The following is a 21,954-nucleotide window of genomic DNA, read 5'->3' as shown; positions in this document are numbered from 1 at the left end:
GCGCCGGAGCGCGCTGCACATCGGAGGGGCCCAGCTGACTCACCGCAGGAGTGACCGCCAAAATGGAGCCAGAAGACAGCCGAAAGACATCGAGCCGAGGAACGCCGACCCGAAGACTGTCCGGTACTTCCACTGGGTGCTGATAGGGACTGCCCCCCACCCTGTGTTCTGTGGCCATAGATTAGGTATGAGAATCAAAAAGTGTAAGCCGCTCAGAGACCCCTTAGCGGGGGTTCGAGCGGGGTAATAAATTGAATGATAAATAAATAAATAAATAAATAAATAAGAGTTTTCCATTTCTCTGTTTGGCTGCAAACAGGGCACAGGGGAGGGAGGGTCTTTTGGCTTTCCTCTCACACAATTTTGGCACTAGAACTGCTGCGGGGGGGGGGCTGTTTGCCCCTTCCTCTGGCACCATGTGTCCACCTCAGGGCACACAAAGTCAGAGGAAGGGACGAACAGGATCTCTCCATCACTAGTTCCAGTGGAAAAAATGCTTCAGGAGGCAAGCCCCCCTCCCCAACGCCATCTCTGCAGTGTTTTTTTTAAAGGCAAGTCCCCATTAGAATGTATAAGCATGAGCTGGGTTCTGAACCTGTGCCCTGAGCCTGCCCAGGCGGGGAGGGCAGAATATAAATTTAAATAAATAAATAAAGGATTAACATGTGGTAAGCAACCTTCTGGGTACCTAGATATTTTTGCACTAATTGAAACAACTTCAACTTAACATAATCAAAAGTTCTTAAAAATCTAAAGAATGTGATGTGAAACCTAAATTCCAAATGTAATTCCAACTAATGTTTAAACTATCTCACAAGAAAGCACACACAATTTCATACTTGCTGGGATTGCTTATTAATAACTAAAATTTTAATTTTACCATTGCCAGAAGAAAAACTGACATTTTACACTGAAACAGAGGTCAAACTCAGTAAACTGGTAACTCTTGAGGCAACAGAGTTGTACATTCAATCAAATTGGATACCTAGTCCTAAACACACACGCGAAATAAAGCAGGGGGGGGGAAGCGAGGCTATTTCCTCTGGAGGAATTTGACCCACAGTTGTGTGATCACACAGTCCTTGGAAGCTGCGGACACAGCCTGACAGTGCGTGATCAGACACAACCACGGGTGAGCTGGGTTTTTTTTTTTGCTGTTTGTTTCTGATGTGCTTAAACAAGGAATCGATGAATTGCATCTCCGCACTGAGAGCTCCCTATGGAGTTTGCAATGATGCGCATACTGAGAAGGGGAGGGGGAAACGGCACAGAGTCGGGATGGCCTGATCAGACCATCCCGATGCCATGAGAGCATGCTGGAGCGATCGGACATGGGAAACTCCATCCGTGGCCAATCACAATCCATTTACTACCGGATATTCCCCCGTGTCTTTTTACTCCGCTCCTGCGGCAGAGCAAAACATGTTGCTGACGGGTGCGGGGTGCTTCCCAGAAGTTTGTGTCTGATCGTGCCCTTTAAATCCACCTGGCATTTGCACCTATGGTGGGTCTAACTGTGCGTGTGATCGCGCCCTCAAACACCTTTTTAATACCTATCTGCTCACTCACTCAAATGAAGACACCCTTTATGTGTCTGTGCACTGATCAACTGCATTGCTTCCCAGCAGTGTACATAGTTCAGAACTAACACAATCATCCTGTAAGATAAAAAAACATACAACCCCCCCCCTATATTTCAAAAGCAGTTTGAAATCATTATTAAAAGAAAGAAAAAATAATGTATGTATGTGTGTGTGTGTGTGTATGTGTATAAATGCAACACTGGAATCTTGAAATGGTTTCTTTAAAGCAATAACTATCCATTAAACAATTTGCATATATTTTTACATATGCATATTAAGCATTTAATTCAACAGTACATAATTAAAGCAGACTTAAGTTCTCTAACTTCCATAAGAAAGGAAGATTGGTAGCATAAGGACAGTTCTTGTATTACATTTTTAAGTCACACAAATGCTCCTGGAAGTTCCAGGAATGTCTTTAAATAGGAAAGGTTCACATGTCTAGTTCCAAGAAAGACTTGTACTGCTAAGTCATACTGTTATGGATTTTCTACATGCCGGCCCTTTTCTTTGAAAGTAAACATGCAGACCTTGCTATATTGCATTTTTTAGACTGGACAGCAATCTAATATCTTAATAGTAGCATAAAGGTGGTCCCAAGCAAAGCAGCTGAAATCTCCCTTATAAATAAAAGCCGAATGGTGGTGGCACTTCTCTAGAACATTTCACACGCTCCAAAATCAGTTCGCTCTCTGATCTGTCATTCAGAGGGTCTCCCTATCCACTGGCTGAGTCCTGCCTCCAACATTCTAAACATTTTGCTGTTCCTCCCCCCCCCATAGCCAGTCAGAACACAGAGGTTATCTGCATATGCAGCCTCATTGGCCTTTGCCTCGGAACACAGAGGTCGTTTGCATATGCGACTTGATTGGCTTTTGCCTCTAACATTCTAAACAGTTTTCTTTTCTGAGGTAAAAAGTGTCCAATCTTCAGGTGAGGGCTGGAGATCCCTCAGAATTACAACTGCTTTCCAGACGGCAGAGATCAGTTCCCCTGGAGAAAATGGTGGGCTCTGTATCCTTATATGCTGCTGAGGTGGCCCCCGTATGACAGCCAATGTGACGTAGCAGTCAGGGCTTCAGAGCACGGGAGAGGCTGCAGGTGTGTGGGGGGTGGAAAGCTGAAGAGTGAGGGGGAAATAAAGGTAGGTTGATAGTTGGCTGGGAAGGAGATAGGGTTGCCAACTCCAGGAGGGAAATTCCTGGAGATGTGAGGGATGGAGCCTGGAGAGGGTGAGGTTTCAAAAGGCGTGGGACCTCGGACAGGTACAAAGCCATAGACTCCACCCTCCAAATCAACTATTCCCTTCTGGGGAACCATCGTTGCCAATCGCCAGGTGAGGGCTGGAGATGACTCAAAATTACAACTGTTCTTTAGGTAGCAGAGATCAGTTCCTCTGGAGAAAATTGTGGACTCAGTGTCACTATACCCTGCTGAGGTCGCCACAGCAAATTGACACTGAGTGTCCAAGGCCGGGGCACCTGCCCAGAACCTCTTTCTAGAGGTCGTTGTATTTATTTCCACAACGGGCCTTTTTCCTAGTATTAATATAATTCAGAGTTATGGATGCGTAGCTCAGGGGTTGTTCACTATAATTTGGTGTCAAACAGATCTCAACAGGTTCCATAAGAGGGGGAAAGAAAAGCTGTTTAAGAGATGCACAATAAATACATTAGCAACTGTTATATGGGTGCCCATGATTTATGATTACTTTTTCCTTTAAACACAAAGAATCATCCTCAGCTGCTTGTCATGACCATATGATGGTATCTCTTGCTGGCCCAAAGCTCATAAAGGATCCCTAAAAAGGAATGATACTACACAACAACAGATTATCCCTAGACGTTCATTACATACTGCCATGGAAAAGAGCAGAATGCCCCAAAGACAAAGTGGTGGCGGAAGGGAGAAGTGAGTTGACTGAAAAGGAACCAGTGTGCCGGGAAGTTACACAACAGTTACATTACACAACAGTACCTGTTCCCTTAGTACCTTTATATTATCCCAACACACAGGCAACATTCTGACAGCTAGTGAGGTGTAGTGGTTAGCCTGCCAGACTAGAATCTGGAAGATCCAGGTTTGAATCCCCACTCTACCACAGAAGTTTGCAATGTGGCCCTGGGCCAATCACACACACTCAGCCTAGCCAACTTCATAGAGTTGCTGAGAGGATCAAATGGAGGAGACAATACAACATAAACTGCTTTGGACCCAGTGGAGAAAAAGGTGGAGTCTAAATTAACAAAATGCAATAAAAAAAATTCTCAATATGTTTTGGTGCCAGAGATTGCTTTAAAAAACCCTTTTTAGAATTTGTTCATGTGTGACCCTTACTATTTATTAACTTCAGTAAAGAGAATAGTAGGTGATGAAGCAAGACATCAAGGATACAAAGGTGAACATGTGTCATCAGAGTTAAAATGAAAACTTGTAACTGCTTTTCAAGTACTTATCAATTGCCTGGATCTGTCTCACTAGGTTTTTAAAACTGTGTAAGCCATCCATCTCTTGCAATTATTGTTCATTTTCAATTTAATTTCATATGAAACTAATACAGTGGTTAACAGTCTGATGTATAAGACTATTTTGAAAATGAGAGCTGAAAGGTGTAGTATGAGCATTAAGAACTAGATTGTTTATCACCATCTTGATAACGCAGCAGTACACTGCTGCATATTTAACATGCTGATCATTGATCCTGTTGAGCAGACTTTGTACTAGCAGGAAAGCAATGGAGTCTGTAACAGAAAGGCCAGAAAAACGACACAAAAATCAAGAACGACAGAGTGACAGGTCAAATTGCATTCACAGTACAGATCAGAAAATGTGTGTTTTTTCCAGGCCTGAATCAAAACAGAGCAAGGAAACACAGTCTTATAATCCATGGAAATCTCAATTTCTCCTCCAAAAACAGTAAATACAGAAGCATCTAGAACTCTTCACTAAGGCTCATATCCAGACTTAACATCAACAGAAAGGAGTTTGCAAAGGGGTTCTTTGCCAATCCCCCTTTCCTGATCTATCCTCCAACGAGCAGCAAAAAGCTGTTACTCAAGTTTGGTGGGATTGTGAGAAATGGCATAATATGCAATGCAGACAGCTGCGGGGGGGGGGCAGTGTCATCAGAAATCAGCACCCTTTGCTTGTGGGCAAACACAAGACTTAGACTGCGGTTACACTGGAGGCTTGACACAATCTGGCAGTGCCTCTATTTGCCACGGTTTATATTGCCGCAGGAAAGGGTGACCAGACAGCACACTCTGAAGCAGCCTCACAACGCACTTGCCCCATGGTCGACCGTTCAGATTATTCTTGCAGGGCAGCCATGGAGTGGGTGGTCAGGTGGCTTCTTTTTAAAAATTTGTCTTTTGCATATATGCATAACCGCTTATTCGAAGCACCACTCCATTTTGACAGCTGGAGGAGGCTGCCTTCCCTTCTAAAAAAACCTCATCTTTTCAATTAACCCCTTCCCCACCTTGTGTGCTGCAAAGCTATAGGCAGAGGAACTGGCATGAAAAAGGACAAAGGAGGCTTCTCAGGCTGCCCTTCCCTCCCCCTTTCTCACCTCAGAGGACAGCTGAAAGCTTGCTGGTGTGCACAAAGATATGGTTATGCGCACATTGCTGACTGAATAAAAAAAACAATGAGCAAAAACAGAACAGAGCAACCAGACTTCCCAACCAGGTTGAGCTTACACCAGGGCAGTTCAGACATCCGGAAATGTGGGGTGAAAGCGCTGATATCCGTAAACACAGGACTTTCCCCGGTGCCTGATTACTCTGCTTCCAAAGCAGGGCAGAATGGGGTGGTGACAACTGAGGCACAGAAGGCAGATGTTGCTGTCTAACTGTATTCTTTAAATCCGCAAAGGTACTGCAGCGATATCAGCGCAAACTGCTCATCATAGTTAGGCTCAATCATAGTTATGACGCTTACTTCAAACTACGTCAAATCTCCAATGAAAAATTAGCACGACAGGCCAATGTGAAAAGAGATGGACAGACAGGCAAACAGACAAGAGAAAGCATCATCTTTGCAAGTTGGTTTCTTTCCATTAGCATCTATAGCGGCTGGCACTTCCATAGCTAAAGCAGTACCTTATCCTGGCAAGACAAAGGAAGCATATATGTGCAAGCCTCACATGGAAAGCTCTGAGGGGCTGTTTCAAGTACAAACCCTTTCCTCCCCTGCCTACTACCCAATTTAGGGACCAGAAATGTTCCCATATTAAAAAAATGAACTGGCAGACAGTTTTTAAGTCTTAAGCCTGTGAACTCAAGTATATGATTTCTATTCCAAGGCAGCACAGGTTATTCAGCCATTACAGCAAATATAACATTTATTGATTGATTGGTTTGATTTGTATCCCACCCTCCCCGCCAAGGCAGGCTCAGAACAAGCCTCAAAGTCTAGAATCCACAAACAACACAAGTGTGTGATGAATAGGTATAAAGGTTCTTTTTCAAAGATGCATGCAAATGCTAGAGAAAAGAGGCCAGTTCCCTACTCTCCAAGATGAACCGCATCTTCCAGAAAACTAGACTCTCTTTCTATAGAAATAAAAAGGGAAAAAAACTTCTAAAAGGGGAACAATATTTCCAACATCTGTTCCCATTACGGTGCTACAGAGGTTCATAAAGCCGCACCTGGCAATATTCCTTCTTTTCAGTTATATCTGTGGATGGGTTTCTTGCACCTTAGGAGTTATAAGAGAGTATATCTTTGCAACTCTCTGTACTCTGTGCATAACCTCACTTCCTTAGCTGGCTGGACCATTTGTTCCTGTATTTCAGCAGTCCCTCCAGAAGTCTCACATGGAATAGCTACCTCAGGTATAAAATAGGACAAAAAACAAATTAGGCTGCAGAGCACAAGTACCTCCATCAGCAATATGCAGGAGACCCACACATTTTAAAAAGTGGGGTAATATTCTCTTGCAGCCCTGCTCCAATTTCTGTTTGGTTTTAAAATACCACATTTCCCAGGCAAGTAAGGTACAGGGAATGGTTATCTGGCCATAAAGCCAGCTGAAAAGGGAGCTTATTGTTATTCAGATTTGGCATAAATGTATCAAAAGAGCCTTGACCTGCTTAGCCCAGGCTAGCCCAATCTGGTCAGATCTCAGAAGCTAAGCAGGGTCAGCCCTGGTTAGTATTTGGATGGGAGACCACCAAGGAATACAAGGGTTGCTACGCAGAGGCAGGTAATGACAAACCACCTCTGAATGTGTCTTGCCTTGAAAACCCTAAGGGGTTGCCATAACTCAGCTGTAATGATAGGGTTGCCAGCTCTGAGTTGGGAAATACCTGGAGATTTGGGGGGTGAAGCCTAAGTAGGGCAGGGTTTGGGGGAGGGGAGGGATTTCAATGGGGTATAATGCCACAGTGTCCACCTTCCAAAGCAGCTATTTTTCTCCAGGCAAACTGATCTTCTCTTTGCCTGGGGATCAGTTGTAATACCAGGAGGTCTCCAGCCAACATCTGGCGGTTTGAAACCCTATGCAATGACATTTCAAAAAAAATCGTTTTATTATGGGACAAGTCAGTTATACTCTGTGGAGATTATCCTGTTATAGAAACTGGCAGGGGTATCAAAATGATCCTGAAGAACTGATTGGGGACTATATACTGCAACATTAATATGGATGTTTCAGTCTGAATTCTATATACCCAAATTCATATAACATATAGTGGCTTCATTAGATCTGTTATGTCAGATTGCAGTTAGACACTTGAATACTTGCCTAAATATGTGGATTTCTATTTGAAGCCATTTGTAAATGTACTTTTGAATTATAACGGCTCTGACATTATTAATCAACTGAAATATTAAAGATATTGATAATATGGACATTTACTCACATTAGGTGCTACATCACTATATACAAATATTCCTTAACAAGGAGTTCTTAGATGAGCTTGAATTGGAGAACTGATGTCTCAAAGTCTCCTACACATTTCATCCTGTCACTGGCAGTGACTATTTTATATAAAACTGCTTTTATCAGTTAAAAATGGTGCCAGCAGTTTAAAAGGATTGCTGTGGGTTCCCTTATAGGTTCAGAAGCTGTAAATTAGTCTGTAGGATAATTTGTCTTTATGTATATATAAAACCCCAGTCCTTGAGTAGATACTGGCATAATTACCGGTACATTAATCATATGTTTCAAAGTTGGCATGGTAGTCAGGAGGTACTAGGTGAACTGTTCAGTTTTACTGGCAAAGACAAGCATATCCATTTTATATTTGGATTGGATTAATGACATAACTGCTCAAATAACCAGGACTTTCTTCTAGAAAGAAGGCATTCCAAAGAACAACCAAGTGTTGCTAGAACAAAGCAACATAAGAAAACAGGGAAGATCTACTGAAAGTGAGAGAGAAATAAAAATAACAGAGTACCATGATGCCATAATAAACCAATTATGACATACAGTTAGACCAAAAATATTTCTGGTGCCCAGTGTTCCCTCTAAGCTGAGTTAGTGTGAGCTAGCTCACAGTTTTTTAGCCTCCGCCTCACACATTTTTGTCTTAGCTCAGGAAGGATGGCTCCAGAGCAAACTAATTTATGCAGTAGCCAAATCACTTGCTCACAACTTTAATGCCAGTAAGCTCACAAAGTAGAATTTATACTCACAAGACTCCACAGCTTAGAGGGAGCATTGGTGCTACTACAATACAGAGTCAGCAACTTTTGCCTGGAACAAGTCTTCCTCAGGGACATTTTTCATGTGGCAATTGGAAATATTGTTGCTACACAATTAGAATGACGGATTTTATGAATCCAGTTGTTGGTAGACTGTATGAGCTCAGAAATCGAATTAATATTCCATTGGCCATCTTTGCAGTAAGTTCTATACAGACAGGACTACCAGAATAAACATGCTATGAATATAGTCCTCAGGGACTAGAAGCAGCTTCAGTAAAAAGCACTGGCTAGAATTTTCTCATAATGTTAGGAAACAGGAATATTATTATTATTGGCAAGTGCCAAAAAAGTCAACATAAAAAAGAAAGGTTTTTACTTGAAAAAATAGGTTAGGTGGATTTTGACAGTATTCAGTCAATACCTCAGGAGTTAAATAAAATATTGGATCTGTTCCCAATATAATTAACAGAGGTGTTTCCACTTAGTTGCAGATGTATGCTTTTAAAAGGAAAGCAAATACTATAGAGATACAGATCAGTGAACATTGTAGGAGTTAGTAAGTTACAATTTTTTAAAAAAGGTATCAAATAGAGGTTGCCAACTTCCAAATACAGCCTAGAGATCCCACAGAATTTCAACTGATCTCCAGACTATGGAGATTGGTTTTCCTGGAAAAAATGGCTGCTTTTGGATGGTAGACTCTATGACCTTATATCCTGCTGAGAACCCTTGCCCCCTACCTTCCACAGGCTTCACCCCCAAAATCTCCAGATACTTCCTAACCTAGACCTGGAAACCCTAATGTCAAAGTTGCTTCACGTGCTTTTTGTTGGAGGGAACCTTAATTTATAATTTCTTTTCTTCTTTAATTTTTACTTATTTTGCTGTAAATAATGGCTGTACTTATATGTGGCTTAATTTTTGGGTTTTTTTAAAAGTTTTGGTTAAGTATGTTGAGAATCAGCTTATGATAATTTTATGTTTGAGTTTTTAGTTTCCTTAACTCAGTTTTATTAGGTTAATTTATTCTGAGTTCCTTAGAGGACTAGTGTTTATATTTCAAATACTTTTTTTGAATTATTTAAATACCTTTATAATAACTGGGATTTGTTGTTGTACATAATAGTACATATTTTATTATTTATCTGTAGTACCATGTGTTAACTGCAGTTAATCTTTGTAGTCTAATTATTTATGTATTCTTTTACAGTCCCCAAATGAAGAGCCAAACTGCTTAATGCATGTTAGTATTTGTATTTCAGGAAAAAATGTATCCTGTACCTGTATTTTTAAATAAATCCATATCTTGAATTTCATTTGCAGCAACATACACCAATTCTTTCTCTCCCCTCACCCCCAAATTAGCAGCACAATGCCATTTCTTCTTCCATTAGAAAACTTCATTTGTCATGCCTATTAGTGGGGCAGCAAAATAGCTCCACCAACAGATGAAGTAGGGGTTTCTGAAAGCTCAGAAGACTAACCAAGTATACAGAAAACTGTATATTTTTAAAAAGCAGCAATGTCACTTAGGATAACTAAGCATACTCATTTCTCTCCAGGAGTCACAGAATGCTGAAGGCAGAAAACATCAACTTAAGAATAAATATATGACTAAAATAAAGACATATTCAAACTCCTACTAGCTTAAAGATATTAGGCAAGGAATCATGTCCACATCCTCCAAGCCATTTAAAAAAAATGTTTTAACTTCAGAAAAACCACAAACTTCATCTCGTAGGCTTCTTCCACATGGAATTTCCCCCACACTTTGCCTCCCAAACAGCAATGCTTTTGGGGGACCATACATATGGTGTTTGTTTATTTATTTATTAAACTTCTACCCCGCCCTCCGGCCGAAGCGGCTCACAAGCAATTTAAAACCAACATACAGTTTAAAACCGGCAAATACAAGATTTAAAATACAATTCCATACAATTCCAATAAGTACAATAAAACTAAATAAATAAATACAGCAGCACCCTCTAATAAAGTGCTAGTGTGACCCAACTGGTGCAGTCAGTTCTTATTGGAACGTTTGAAACAATAGCTCCGTTTTCACGGCTCTACGGAACTGCTGGAGGTCCCGTAGAGCTCTAATCTCGGTGGGGAGCACGTTCCACAGCATTGGCACTGCCAGGGAGAATGCCCTGGTCCTAGTTACCACCAACCTGGCGTTCCTAGGCCCAAGGGGGGCCAGGCTCTGTTGTGCTCCAGACCACAGTGCTCTTGGGGGAACGTATGGGGAAAGGCGGTCCCTCAAGTAGGCAGGCCCCTGACCATTAAGGGCTTTAAAGGTCAAAACCAGCACCTTGAAGCGAATCCGGAACACTACTGGGAGCCAGTGCAACGACTTCAGCACAGGCTGGATGTGCTCCCACCTGGGGAGGCCCATCAACAGCCTGGTTGCCACGTTCTGCACCAGCTGCAGCTTCTGAAGTTGCCCCAAGGGCAGCCCCATGTAGAGAGCATTACAGTAGTCTAGCCTCGAGGTGACCACTGGATCACTAAAGCCAGATCATTGCGTTCGAGGAAGGGGGCCAACTGCCTAATCAGCCAAAGGTGGTAAAAGGCTGCTTTGGCAGTGGCTGCTACCTGGGCCTCCATTGTCAAGGAAGCATCCAGGAGCACTCCCAAACTCCTGACCCTTGGGGACCAACGGCGCCCCACCGAAGGCCGGAAGAGGACCTAACCTAACCCCGAGCCACTCCGATTCAGGCAAAGGACCTCCGTCTTCGTTGGATTCAATTTCAGTCGACTCAACCTAAGCCACCCTGCCACGTCCTGCAATGCCTGGTCCAGATCTTCCAGGGTAGAGCCAGACTGACCACCCAACAGCAGATAGAGCAGAGTGTCATCTGCATATTGATGACACCCCAGCCCATGCCTCCGGGCAATCTGGGCAAGGGGGCGCATATAGATGTTAAATAGCATTGGGGAGAGCACTGCCCCTTGGGGCACTCCACAAACTAGTGGGTGCCATCGGGACATCTCCTCCCCAAATGCCACCCTTTGTCCCCGACCATGGAGAAAGGAGACAAGTCATTGTAAGGCCAACCCCCGAATCCCCACATCGGCGAGGCGGTGGGCGAGCAGCTGATGATCGACCTTGTTGAATGCTGCCGACAGATCTAACAACAGCAGCACCACCATCCCGCCGATCCAGATGCCTCCGGAGGTCATCTGTGAGGGCGACCAGTGCTGTTTCCGTCCAGGGCGGAAGCCAGACTGGAAGGGATCCAGCGTGGAAGTGTAATCCAGAAAGCTCTGCAACTGTATCGCCACCGCCCTCTCTATTAATTTGCCCAAACAGGGCAAATTGGAGACCAGCCAATAGTTGACCAATTTGGCCGGGTCCAGAGATGGTTTTTTTAAGAGAGGGCGGACCATCGCTTCCTTGAGAGCCCCTGGGAATAGGCCCTCAGAGAGGGACCTGTTGATAATGACCCTAAGGGTGCCTTGAAACCCCTCGCGGTCAGCTTTAATTAGCCAGGAGGGGCACGGATCAAGGCTGCATGTGGTTGGACGTACCCTTGAGATCATGATGCAATCATCCTTTCATCATCCTCAGTGTGCTTTTTCCCAATGCTTCTTTTCTCCAGCCTTTTAAAGTTAAAACATAGGTGCTAGGGATAAGAAATAGCACACTATTGGTACCCACATCAGTACCATTTTTCTTCCCTCAGTACCTCACAGCTGCCACTTTTCCGGTTGTGCCCCTGGAGGGCTTTTAAAAACAATCTGTAACTCCCAAACTGCTATAGCACTATTACAACCTATTGCAGCAGTGTACTAGTTTTTCTGAATTTCTGGTTTTCATGTAAAAAAGAAAGTCTCCAGCCTTTTCATTGTTCTACAACAAAAATGGCTACTGAATTTTTAATATAATGAAAACTGGGAATTCATATTAACTAGTACATTGTTGCAATGTATCATTATAACGCTATAGTGATCTAGCAATTTCCACTTTAAAAAAGGCCAAAGAAAGCCCTGCTTGGGTGGGCAGGGCACTGCAGGGGCTGAAGCTAGGAAAGTACCCAGAAAACTACCACGTGAATGCTGCGTTGAATGCTTCTGTGAAAGCAGTCATAAAAGAATGGCAGTCAGCAGCTACTGGGTCACAACACTGTAAAAGATTTTCAGTATGTTGCAGCAGGTGCTTGTGACCCTGTGAAAAATAACAAGGGTTCTTATGGCACAAGCTTTCAGTTTAGTGTGTCCAAACATACCAACATACAGGTGGAGGGGGGGAAATGGAACTGTGGAGCAAAAAGCCATGATGGGGTAGCAGATTTTTGACAGTTCTAAGTAGAATAATCCTTTCACAACAGACAAATTGCAGGTAGACAAGTGGGCTCACTAGAAAATTAAAAAAGGAACAGCAGAGTAATATCTTCTATTAGGATCAACTAAAAAGTCAGCAAGCAAATGCATGGGCTTTTGAGTTCCCCATCATTCTACAGTAAAAACAGAACAGGGAGAAAGAGAAAAAAGATAACTCAAAGTTAAAATTACTGAGGTTTTGGGAGAAAAAAACTCCAGGACACATACAAATATTAATGCACTGGGAAACACTCTCCTTACCTTGTTCTTTTATTTGACGAATCTGCTTCACAGTTTCTTTCAAGATTGCACATTTGTCGGGTTTGAAGTTAAAGTTGTCAATATCATTAAAATTAGCAAAAATCAGCTCTGCAAGCTCTTCTATGTATTTGTTCTCTTGTTCACGATTACGTTTTTCAGTGCTTCTTTTTGGACTAGAAAACATTTAAAATTATGACAGATAAATCTAAGTAAAACTAGAAATTATTATTATTAATAATAATAATAATATGTAAACCAAAGTAATGTAATGCAAAATAACCTGCTCAAATAATTTTTTTTTTCCAAATCTTAAAAGGCTGAAAGAGAGAAAAATGACACATTGCAACTTCTCAATAGATATTTCTTAACATACAGATGCTGGTATTAATGTTAATTCCATATTAAAGAACAATGTGCACATGTGTCTGAAGAGCACCACATATAAAGTTACCTCATATAAGAGCCAAAATACAGTTTGAAAATTATTGTGCTTTTGGGCTTACTTCTATTAATTAGTTCTGGGCATTTATCTGTATCCAGGGTATAATGCTGTAATTTGGATTTGGGGGGGGGAATTAAACCACAGTATTTTAAAAAATTACTATTTATTAGAATTATTAATCAACCCATCTCAACTTACATCGGGCTCAGGATGATTTACAACATGACATTAAGCCTTAGAAACAATTTAAAAACATCAAATATCACAAAATTAATAACATTAAAACCAATTGAAAATAAATTCAAATTCAAGATGGTGTCATTAGCAACTGTACAACTGAAAGACTGGAGTTCTGAAAGAATTTTGGTCACTTCCTAGTTATTTATTTTTTTGGGGGGATGGGAGAACATTTCTTCTTTGCAGGCCCTGCTGTACTACATAAGGAACTGCAGAGAGTTCCACCAGGTTGGGGCCAGGACCGAAAAGGCCCTGGTCAGGGACAGCTGGACCTCTTTGGGGCAAGGGATCATCAGTAAGGTTTTTTTAATATAATTTTTTTATTGCTTTTATGCTAAAAACTACAAAGAAATCATAAGGTAGGGGTATTACAAACTAAGGGAGAAAGGAAGAAACCACTAAAAACCCAAGTGGCAAAGGTCGATTAGCTTACAAATTATTAAATTGATATTTCACTTACAATATTGCTTTTTTAAAAAATAAAACAAGTAGTTGAGGCTTATTTTAACATTAACATATTACAAAAGATAAAAAGTAAAAACGATTATACTTTTGTCTAAAAGGATTATATCAAAGTTGCTAAAATTTACTTAAAACAGAGTCCATTCGCTTATTTTTTCTTATAAATTCCACTGAGATCATAGTCTTATCTGGGGTTTACAATTTTTGGAGCTAATGTCCCTAATTCTAGTTCAGATTCTTCTTCTGTAGAGCTTGGAGATGATTCTTCAATACTTTCCAAAACGCCTTCTTCTTCAGTATCATTGTCTTCCTCTGCTGTTCCTTGTTTCTTTTCGATTTTTTGAAACTGTTCCATAGATGCTTTTACTTTTATAAGAGAGTTTATTTTTGTTTTCTTATTCTTGTATTTAAAGGTGTCTCCTTTGGCTGTATTCTCTGTTTTGTTAGCGGTTTCTTAAGGTTGCTTGTAGAGAGTTACGATTTTGTTGTTCAAAGTAATCATTTGGTCCAGCAGAGGGCGTGGTGCATTAGCAATCATGATGGGAAAGTCTATGGTCATTTCCGATCTTATGACCTGGGCTGCAAGACTGGCACTTCCAGAAGAATCTTTGAGCTTCAGCGCCATTTTTCCCCCAGACATCAAAACAATTGTTTACGTTTAGGGAAATTTTGTTAAAGTCTCTGTGAACTCTTTAGAGATTCGCTTATAAGTCAGATATATTTCGCTTTAACAGATAATGGCTTATTTTTCATGCCCCCACCTCTTGCTGAATTTTTAAACGTTTTGTTTGTTTCGGGGTGGGATCTTCCTCCCCCCCGCCACTTTTATTTTGAGGTTTGGGGGCATTTATTCGCTTGATCCTTTATATGGCTTAACGTTTCATTCACTCATGCTTCTTGAGAGAGATCTCCGATCAGGTAAGGAAAACAAAAGAACATAAGCCCGCTTGTTCCGGTGTGTACCTCTTGTTGCCATTACTGGTTCCGCAACAGTGAGACCTATGAGAGCAGGAGAGGAGCCTCATCCCTTGGATGCCGCCTCGAGAGCAGCACCCCCTCAGAGCTCCAAGCAGAAAGCCCTCTACAGGGGCTCAAGGGGGGCGCGCGGATCAACCGGTAACCCCCTCCCATCCGCCACATTCCAGGCCGCTCCCATCAGAGCTCTGATGGAGCATGCCTGCCAATGAGTTGCCAAAAGCTGGAAAACTTCAGTAAGTTGTTCTGCAGAGCATAATGCTCTTCCGGGGGCATAGTGGAGGAGACGGTCCTGTAGATACATTGGTCCCAGACTCCTCAAGACCTTAAAGGTTGATTTAGAACTTTTTCTTGCAAACTGGAAACATTTTAAAGAATCAGCATTATAAGAACACGATGTTATTTTGGAGAGCATTTATTCACATTTTTTAAAACTGCAACTGATTCTTAGATATCACCATTCTTGTCCAGGTGTCTGATTTTCAAGACTTGCTGCCAATGGTTCTCGAAAGCTTCATTTTTTTTGCTTAGCTGTGTTAACTGTTTTTTTTGTGAACTGTTGGGATTTTTTTTAAATGTTGTGAGCTGCACTTAAGCATATATTTTAATTAATAAAAATTATATGAAACTGTTTAAACCATTCCATTATTTCTACATACCCCCAACAAATTCCTATAAAATGCTTTATTTATCAGGTTCTAGCATAACATTTTAACTCACCTGGGTCCAAGTTGATCAGGACATTCCTTGCGTTTTCTTGACTCTGCCCTGGCTGGGTCAGAAGAGTTTTCGCCAATGCCACTCATCTTAAACACATATCAGCAACTGAAAAAGAAGGCATAATATATAGCTTCAGAATAAATGCTTTTTTGCTCCGTGGGTGTTTCAACAACTTTCATTGGTCATGTTGTCTCATCTTTTAAATTATCCCACCAACTTATAAGACTGGAGTGGAACTGGGGGAAGATGGCTACCGGTAGTTTAAGACCTAGGCCTAGCTTCCGCTGCTCTACTGTTCCAGGGACTGAAACCTGGCTATGAGCCTTTTGGCCCTGATGGATCATTCCATCTGCAATCCAGCCCAGGATATCTAGCGTACCTTTACCTCCTATTTACATGGTGTTTTGTGTATTGAAATTGTATTGATGTTTTCTGTAACTCTCCTGGGTCCTCAACTGGGGACGAAAGTGTGGGTAAGAAATACCATAAATAAGACTTGGTTCATATCTTTTCCCAACACAATTATGTGTATTTGTGTGTCCTACCAGAATAATTTCTATGCCTTTCTTTCTGTGTTGTGGTAAAATGAAGAAGTTATAGAACCCATAAAGTAGGATATTCATTAGAAAAGGTTTTTAAAAATTACATGATGAGATTTTGGACTGCCACTACTAGAATGTCGGGTTGCCAAACCTATGGTCCAGGTGGGGTCCCCCTGATTTTCAGGGCTTTGATCTCTGCCAGGCAGCTGGCCAGTGTGGGAAGCACCACCCCAAAACAGAGATGTCATCAGGCAATGTCACTGATGCAGTGACGTAACCTGGAAGTGACATCATCACATTGCCGAGTTTGGGGGGGGGGTGACGCTATTTTTTGGACAAACTATGGTTTTGAAGGAAAAAACCAGTGTTTTGCCCCAAAACAAGAGTGTCACCCCCTGATGTCAGCAATGTGATGACATCACTTCCGGGTGACATCATTGTGTTGGGCAGGTCACCCAGCAATGTTCCTGTTTTGGGGTGGAGCTTTCCCCATCCGCCAGCTGACTGGCAGCAGATCAAAGCCCCAAAAATTTGGTCTGGCAGCAGACCAAAGCCCCACCCGGATGGAAGATCCCAGGCAGGGCCCACAACCCCCCTGCTGGATTGCAGGTTAGGATTAGTTTGGTGTAGTGGTTAAGTGTGCAGACTCTAATCTGGGAGAACCGTGTTTGATTCCCCACTCCTCCACTTGCACCTGGCTGGATGACCTTGGGCAAGTCGTAGTTCTGATAAGAGCTGTTCTTGAAAAAGAGCAGTTTCTGTCAAGAGCTCTCTCAGCCCCACCTACCTCACAGGGTGTCTGTTGTGGGGAAAGGAGTTTGTAAGCTGCTCTGAGACACCTTTGGGTAGTGAAGGGTGGGGTATAAATCCAATCTCCTCCTCCGGGTAGGACCTGGCAATCCTACTAGAATGTGACTATTTGAAGGAGAAGTGAAGCATCCAGTGTTCCTTTTTAATTGCTTATATATTTGCCTTGAAAAGCTGAAGTTGCCACTTTTCTAGCTTTCTTCACTGCATAGATTATATGAGTTTGCCTTACTTATTCCCCACATACATAGATCTGGGAAAACTTGGGGAGGGTATCTCCACTACAAGTTAAGACTCTGAGAAAGTAATCTTAAACAGGTCTACTTAGAATCCTACTCAGGGCTGATATGGCTTGCTCCCAAGAAAGGATTTTATTGTTAGTGTCCCTTTTATATCAACTAGTCCGTAGCTCAACCCAAAGCATTTTCCTCTACCACCCCAATCATCCAAGAGTAGGACAAAATACACAACAGAAGTAGAATTAACGTGGATACATTACCATTTGTATACAGGTGTGACTACCATTTATATAAAATATTCAGATTGATTTTAGAAAACAGTCAAATCACAATAATTTATACTAAATTTAAATTATTACTATTTTCTTCATAGATTTATACATGCTCTAGGTTTCCAAAGAGCTGCTTCCCGGGACCACTAACTACTCAAGTAAAGAGTGCTTGGGGGGGGGACAGTGGAAGGGCTTCTAGTGTCCTGGCCCCACTGCAGGACCTCCTGATGACACCTTGTTTTTTTGGCCACTGTGTGACAGTGTTGGACTGGATGGGCCATTGGCCTTATCCAACATTGGCTTCTCTTGTGTTCTTATGGGTGATCACACAGTTATCCATATATTACCAAGTATGGTCCTATCACTTAAGCTGAGATATGAAAACCACAAAGGGAAAATTGAAAAGGAAAACACACATTTATTTATTTATTTATAAGACCATTTGTATCCCTCCTTTCCTTGTGGTTCAAGGTGGTTTACAATAATAAACACATTCCCCACTAAAACCAGAAATGAAATAACAAACTTCTACCCCTCCCACTTAAAAGATGCCTGCCATTCAGATCTCCCCAAAAGTCCTGGGAAGCAGGCAAGACTTGCAGCATCTCCTGAAGATCTGCAAGGAAAGTGTCTCCCTCACCTCTTCAGGCAGCCCATTCCACAGAGCTGGAGCCACAAAGGAAAACGCCTGGGATCTGGTTAATACCAGACAGGCCACCCTAACTGGTGGCAGAAACGGAAACTGTGCCCTATCTTTCAAGATTATTCATCATTAAAACCAGCCCTTCTTGAACAAGACTATTTAATTTTTTATTCTATCTTGAGCATTTGAACAAACTCTGAAGTTTTGGCCCAATATGAAACTTCTGTGCCACAGTAAATATTATTTTATTTCAGATAGCACAAGAATTAATTTGTTTAAAAACATTTTAGCCTTAAAATATCCCAGAAGAGGTATACTGAAGCCTATGAGGCAATATGGAACACACACGCGCGCACACACTTTGGAGAAGGAATCACAGATTACAAGAGATAAAGAAAAACCAAATATTCATGAACAGAAGCTATAGATCCAACAACTATGGAAAATTCTCTTGATAAGAAGGAAGTACTTAAGAAGTCTGCACGTCATGGAGAGAGGGTCAATTAGAGCAACTGAGGGTGACCAAACAAGTCAAATCTAAGGTTTTTGTAGAAGGAAAACATGGACTTTCTTAAGAAGCCTGCAAAGGACTTAAGTCTGTAGCCCAGAAAAACTAACTGAAAACATATGGCAGAGGATCATCATGCTGAGGATAACCTGACCCAAAATAACAACTCCCAGAGGACTAGATGCAGCAAAAATAAATGATTATTGTGGCACCTTTAAAAGACTAACAAAATTTTATTTCAGTGGACCAGAACCCACTAGTGTCTCTAAAATGTTAGTTATTAAAATGCCACAATACTCCTGTTTAGGGCTGCAAGCTTCCAAGGGAGGGGGGATACTGGAGATCTCCCAGAATTACAACTGATCTCCAGATGACATATCAGTTCCCCTGGAGAAAATGGCTGCTTTGGAGGTAGGACTCTACAACATTATAAACCACAGATCTCCCCTCTTCCCCAGCACCCACCATCCCCAGGCTCATTCCCAAATCTCAAAACCCACTCTTCTTTGTTATGAACAAAAGGATAGCTGCTTTTGCAAGACTACACAGAATACTGCAGTAGCAAACCTGAACTGCAAGAATAAATGACATAGGATAACAATTCTTTTGTAACTGAAAAGACACAGGTAAGGACTGTACAGCTGAAGTAAAAAAAAAGTAGCTGAGTAGCAGTAAGTAAAATGTTTCAAGCAGAGTATTATGCACAAGCTGACGTGACAAATCATTTAAAAGCCTTTATGGAGAACTTGTCTATGACATACACGCTGCTTCGTGAAGAGAAACCCTTAATTCAGATGATGTCATTATTGATTCACAGAGAGGAATTTCAGACAGACGATATAATCCGGAAGAGGAATGGTTCCCAAAAATTTTCTGGTCTGTCATTTCAGACAGAACCGTTTTAGAACCAGTTCCCTACTGGAATGTATTTGTAATTTCACACATAAACGCTTCTGTCCCATTTATGAAACGGGGCTGAAGCGTTTTACCTGTCTACTGCTTCCAAGTAGTCTTCAGTTTCCTCTCCCAGTTCCGATGCGTTTTCCCACCGTTTTTCGCCCGTGCGGGTGATTTCTGGCTTTTTTGGAACGTTCGCTTTATAGCACTATAGCGGTATAACGCTATAACGCAATAACACAACAGCATTATATCAACCCCATTGGAATGCCTGGAGTGTTGTGTTATAGCACTATAGTGCTATAGCGATCTAAAGCGAACGTAAAAAAAAAAAGCCGGAGATCGCCCGCACGGGTGAAAAATGGCAGGGGGAAAGCGGTGCAGTCTGAAATGGCAAACTGCTTAAGATCCAGCTCTTTACCGGAAGGGGAAATCCATGTGTGAAATGGCAGCCCTATACCGGTTTACTCAACGACGGATCAAAAACGGCTTCAAAACGGGTTAAAAAGGGTAATGTGAAATTCCTCAGTGTTTTAACTGTATAATTTTAAACCAGTATTTTGATTGTTTTTTTTTTTTATTAAGTCACTTTTTGGGGGGGCCTCATGTTTTAAAAAGTGGATTAAATATAAAACAAAATCTGTGTTTTTATCCCACCCTAGCAATAAGGGGCTACATTTTTTTGTATAGGAGGCAGTGGGGCCCTTGGATGACCAAGGGGTAAAAGGAGTACTCAAAGATGATAGGGAAACGACTGAGAAGCTGAATACATTTTTTACCTCTGTCTTCACTGTGGAAGATGAGAAGTGCTTGCCCACTCCAGAACTGCTGACTTCGGGAGGGGTGTTGAAAGACCTGAGTCAGATTGAGCTGACAAGAAAGGAGGTCCTATGACTGATAGACAACTTAAAAACTGATAAATCACCAGGCCTCGATGGCATACATCCAAGAGTTCTGAAAGAACGCAAATGTGAACTTGTGGATCTCCTTAAAAAAATATGTAATCGTTCATTAAAATCTGCCTCCATTTCTGAGGACTGGAAGGTAGCTAATGTCACTCCCATCTTTAAAAAGGATTCGAGAGGAGATTTGGGAAATTACAGGCCAGTCAGTCTGACATCGATACCGGGTAAGTTGGTGGAAAATGTTATTAATGAAACAATTAGTAGACACATTGATGAACAAAAACTATTGAAGCAGACTCAGCATGGGTTTTGTAAGGGAAGATCTTGTCTCACTAACCTGTTAGTGTTCTTTGAGGGAGTGAACAAACATGTGAACAAGGGGGACCCAATAGATATTGTTTACCTTGACTTCCAGAAAGCTTTTGATAAAGTTCCTCATCAAAGGCTCCTAAGTAAGTTCAATAGTCAGGGGATAAAAGGACAAGTCCTCTTGTGGATCAAAAACTGGCTAATTAGTAGGAAACAGAGAGTGAATATAAATGGGAAATTTTCACAGTGGAGGGTGGTAAGCAGTGGGGGCACTGCAGGGATCAGTACTCGATCCAATTCTTTAAAACTTGTTTATTAATGATTTGGAGTTGGGAGTAAGCAGTGAAGTGGCTAAATTTACGGATGACACGAAGTTGTTCAGGGTGGTGAGAACCAGGGAGGATTGTGAGGCACTCCAAAGGGATCTCTCAAGGATGGGTGAGTGCGTGTCAACGTGGCAAATGGGGTTCAATGTGGCCAAGTGCAAGGTGATGCACATTGGAGCCAAAAATCCTAATTATAAATACACATTGATGGGGTCCAAACTGGCAGAGACCAAGAGAGAGATCTTGGAGTCATAGTAGATAACTCAATGAAAATGTCTAGACAGTGTGCAACTGCAATAGAAAAGGCCAATGCTATGCTGGGGATTATTAGGAAGGGAATTGAAAACAAATCAGCCAGTATCACAATGCCCCTGTATAAATCAATGGTGTGACCTCATTTGGAGTACACTGGCCCCAGTCACACAAAAGGTTTTGGGCCGGGAGAGGGACGGATCGGGGGCGCAGCAAACGGGCGCGATCCCACCACAAAATCTGGGAAACGTTGCGTGCCCGTCCTGGCCCTTTTGGCCGAAAAACCGCATTAACAAAAAACCACCTCCGGAGGTGGTCTTACCGGAACGGCCACGGCAAGTGCGGCCGTGGGATCACCAGCACGTCCTTCTGCCCGTGCATCCCCGGCTCCTGCCCGAACTGCGCGTGCTCAGACATGCGCAGTTCGGCAGCCTCCCGTAGCTGTCTCCCTGGCATCTGATCGTGCCAGGGAGCAATTGCGCGGCGGTTCACGGGATCTGTATGATCCCGCCGCTGTGTGCCTATTTTGGTGCGGCTTTTAAAAGCCGCACTTTTGCCTGACTTTTTTTCCCGTGTGGCAGGGACTTGTGTACA

General features: G+C 42.1%; 1 protein-coding gene across 1 annotated transcript in view; it reads right to left on the bottom strand.

Moving 5' to 3' along the window:
- Positions 1-21,954, bottom strand: part of NCOA2 (nuclear receptor coactivator 2) — a 223,136-nt gene that overhangs the window by 71,752 nt on the left and 129,430 nt on the right. Inside the window, 2 exon segments of the mRNA XM_015423896.1 lie at positions 12,825-12,997; positions 15,661-15,765. Coding sequence (XP_015279382.1) covers positions 12,825-12,997; positions 15,661-15,746 — 259 coding nt within the window. The 5' untranslated portion in view covers positions 15,747-15,765.

This window comes from Gekko japonicus, unplaced genomic scaffold (assembly GCF_001447785.1).
Source record: "Gekko japonicus isolate JY-2015 unplaced genomic scaffold, Gekko_japonicus_V1.1 scaffold289, whole genome shotgun sequence".
NCBI classification, from domain to species: Eukaryota; Metazoa; Chordata; class Lepidosauria; order Squamata; family Gekkonidae; genus Gekko; species Gekko japonicus.
The sequence above is the reverse complement of the archived record's forward strand: the minus strand, read 5'-3'. Positions and strand labels throughout refer to the sequence as shown.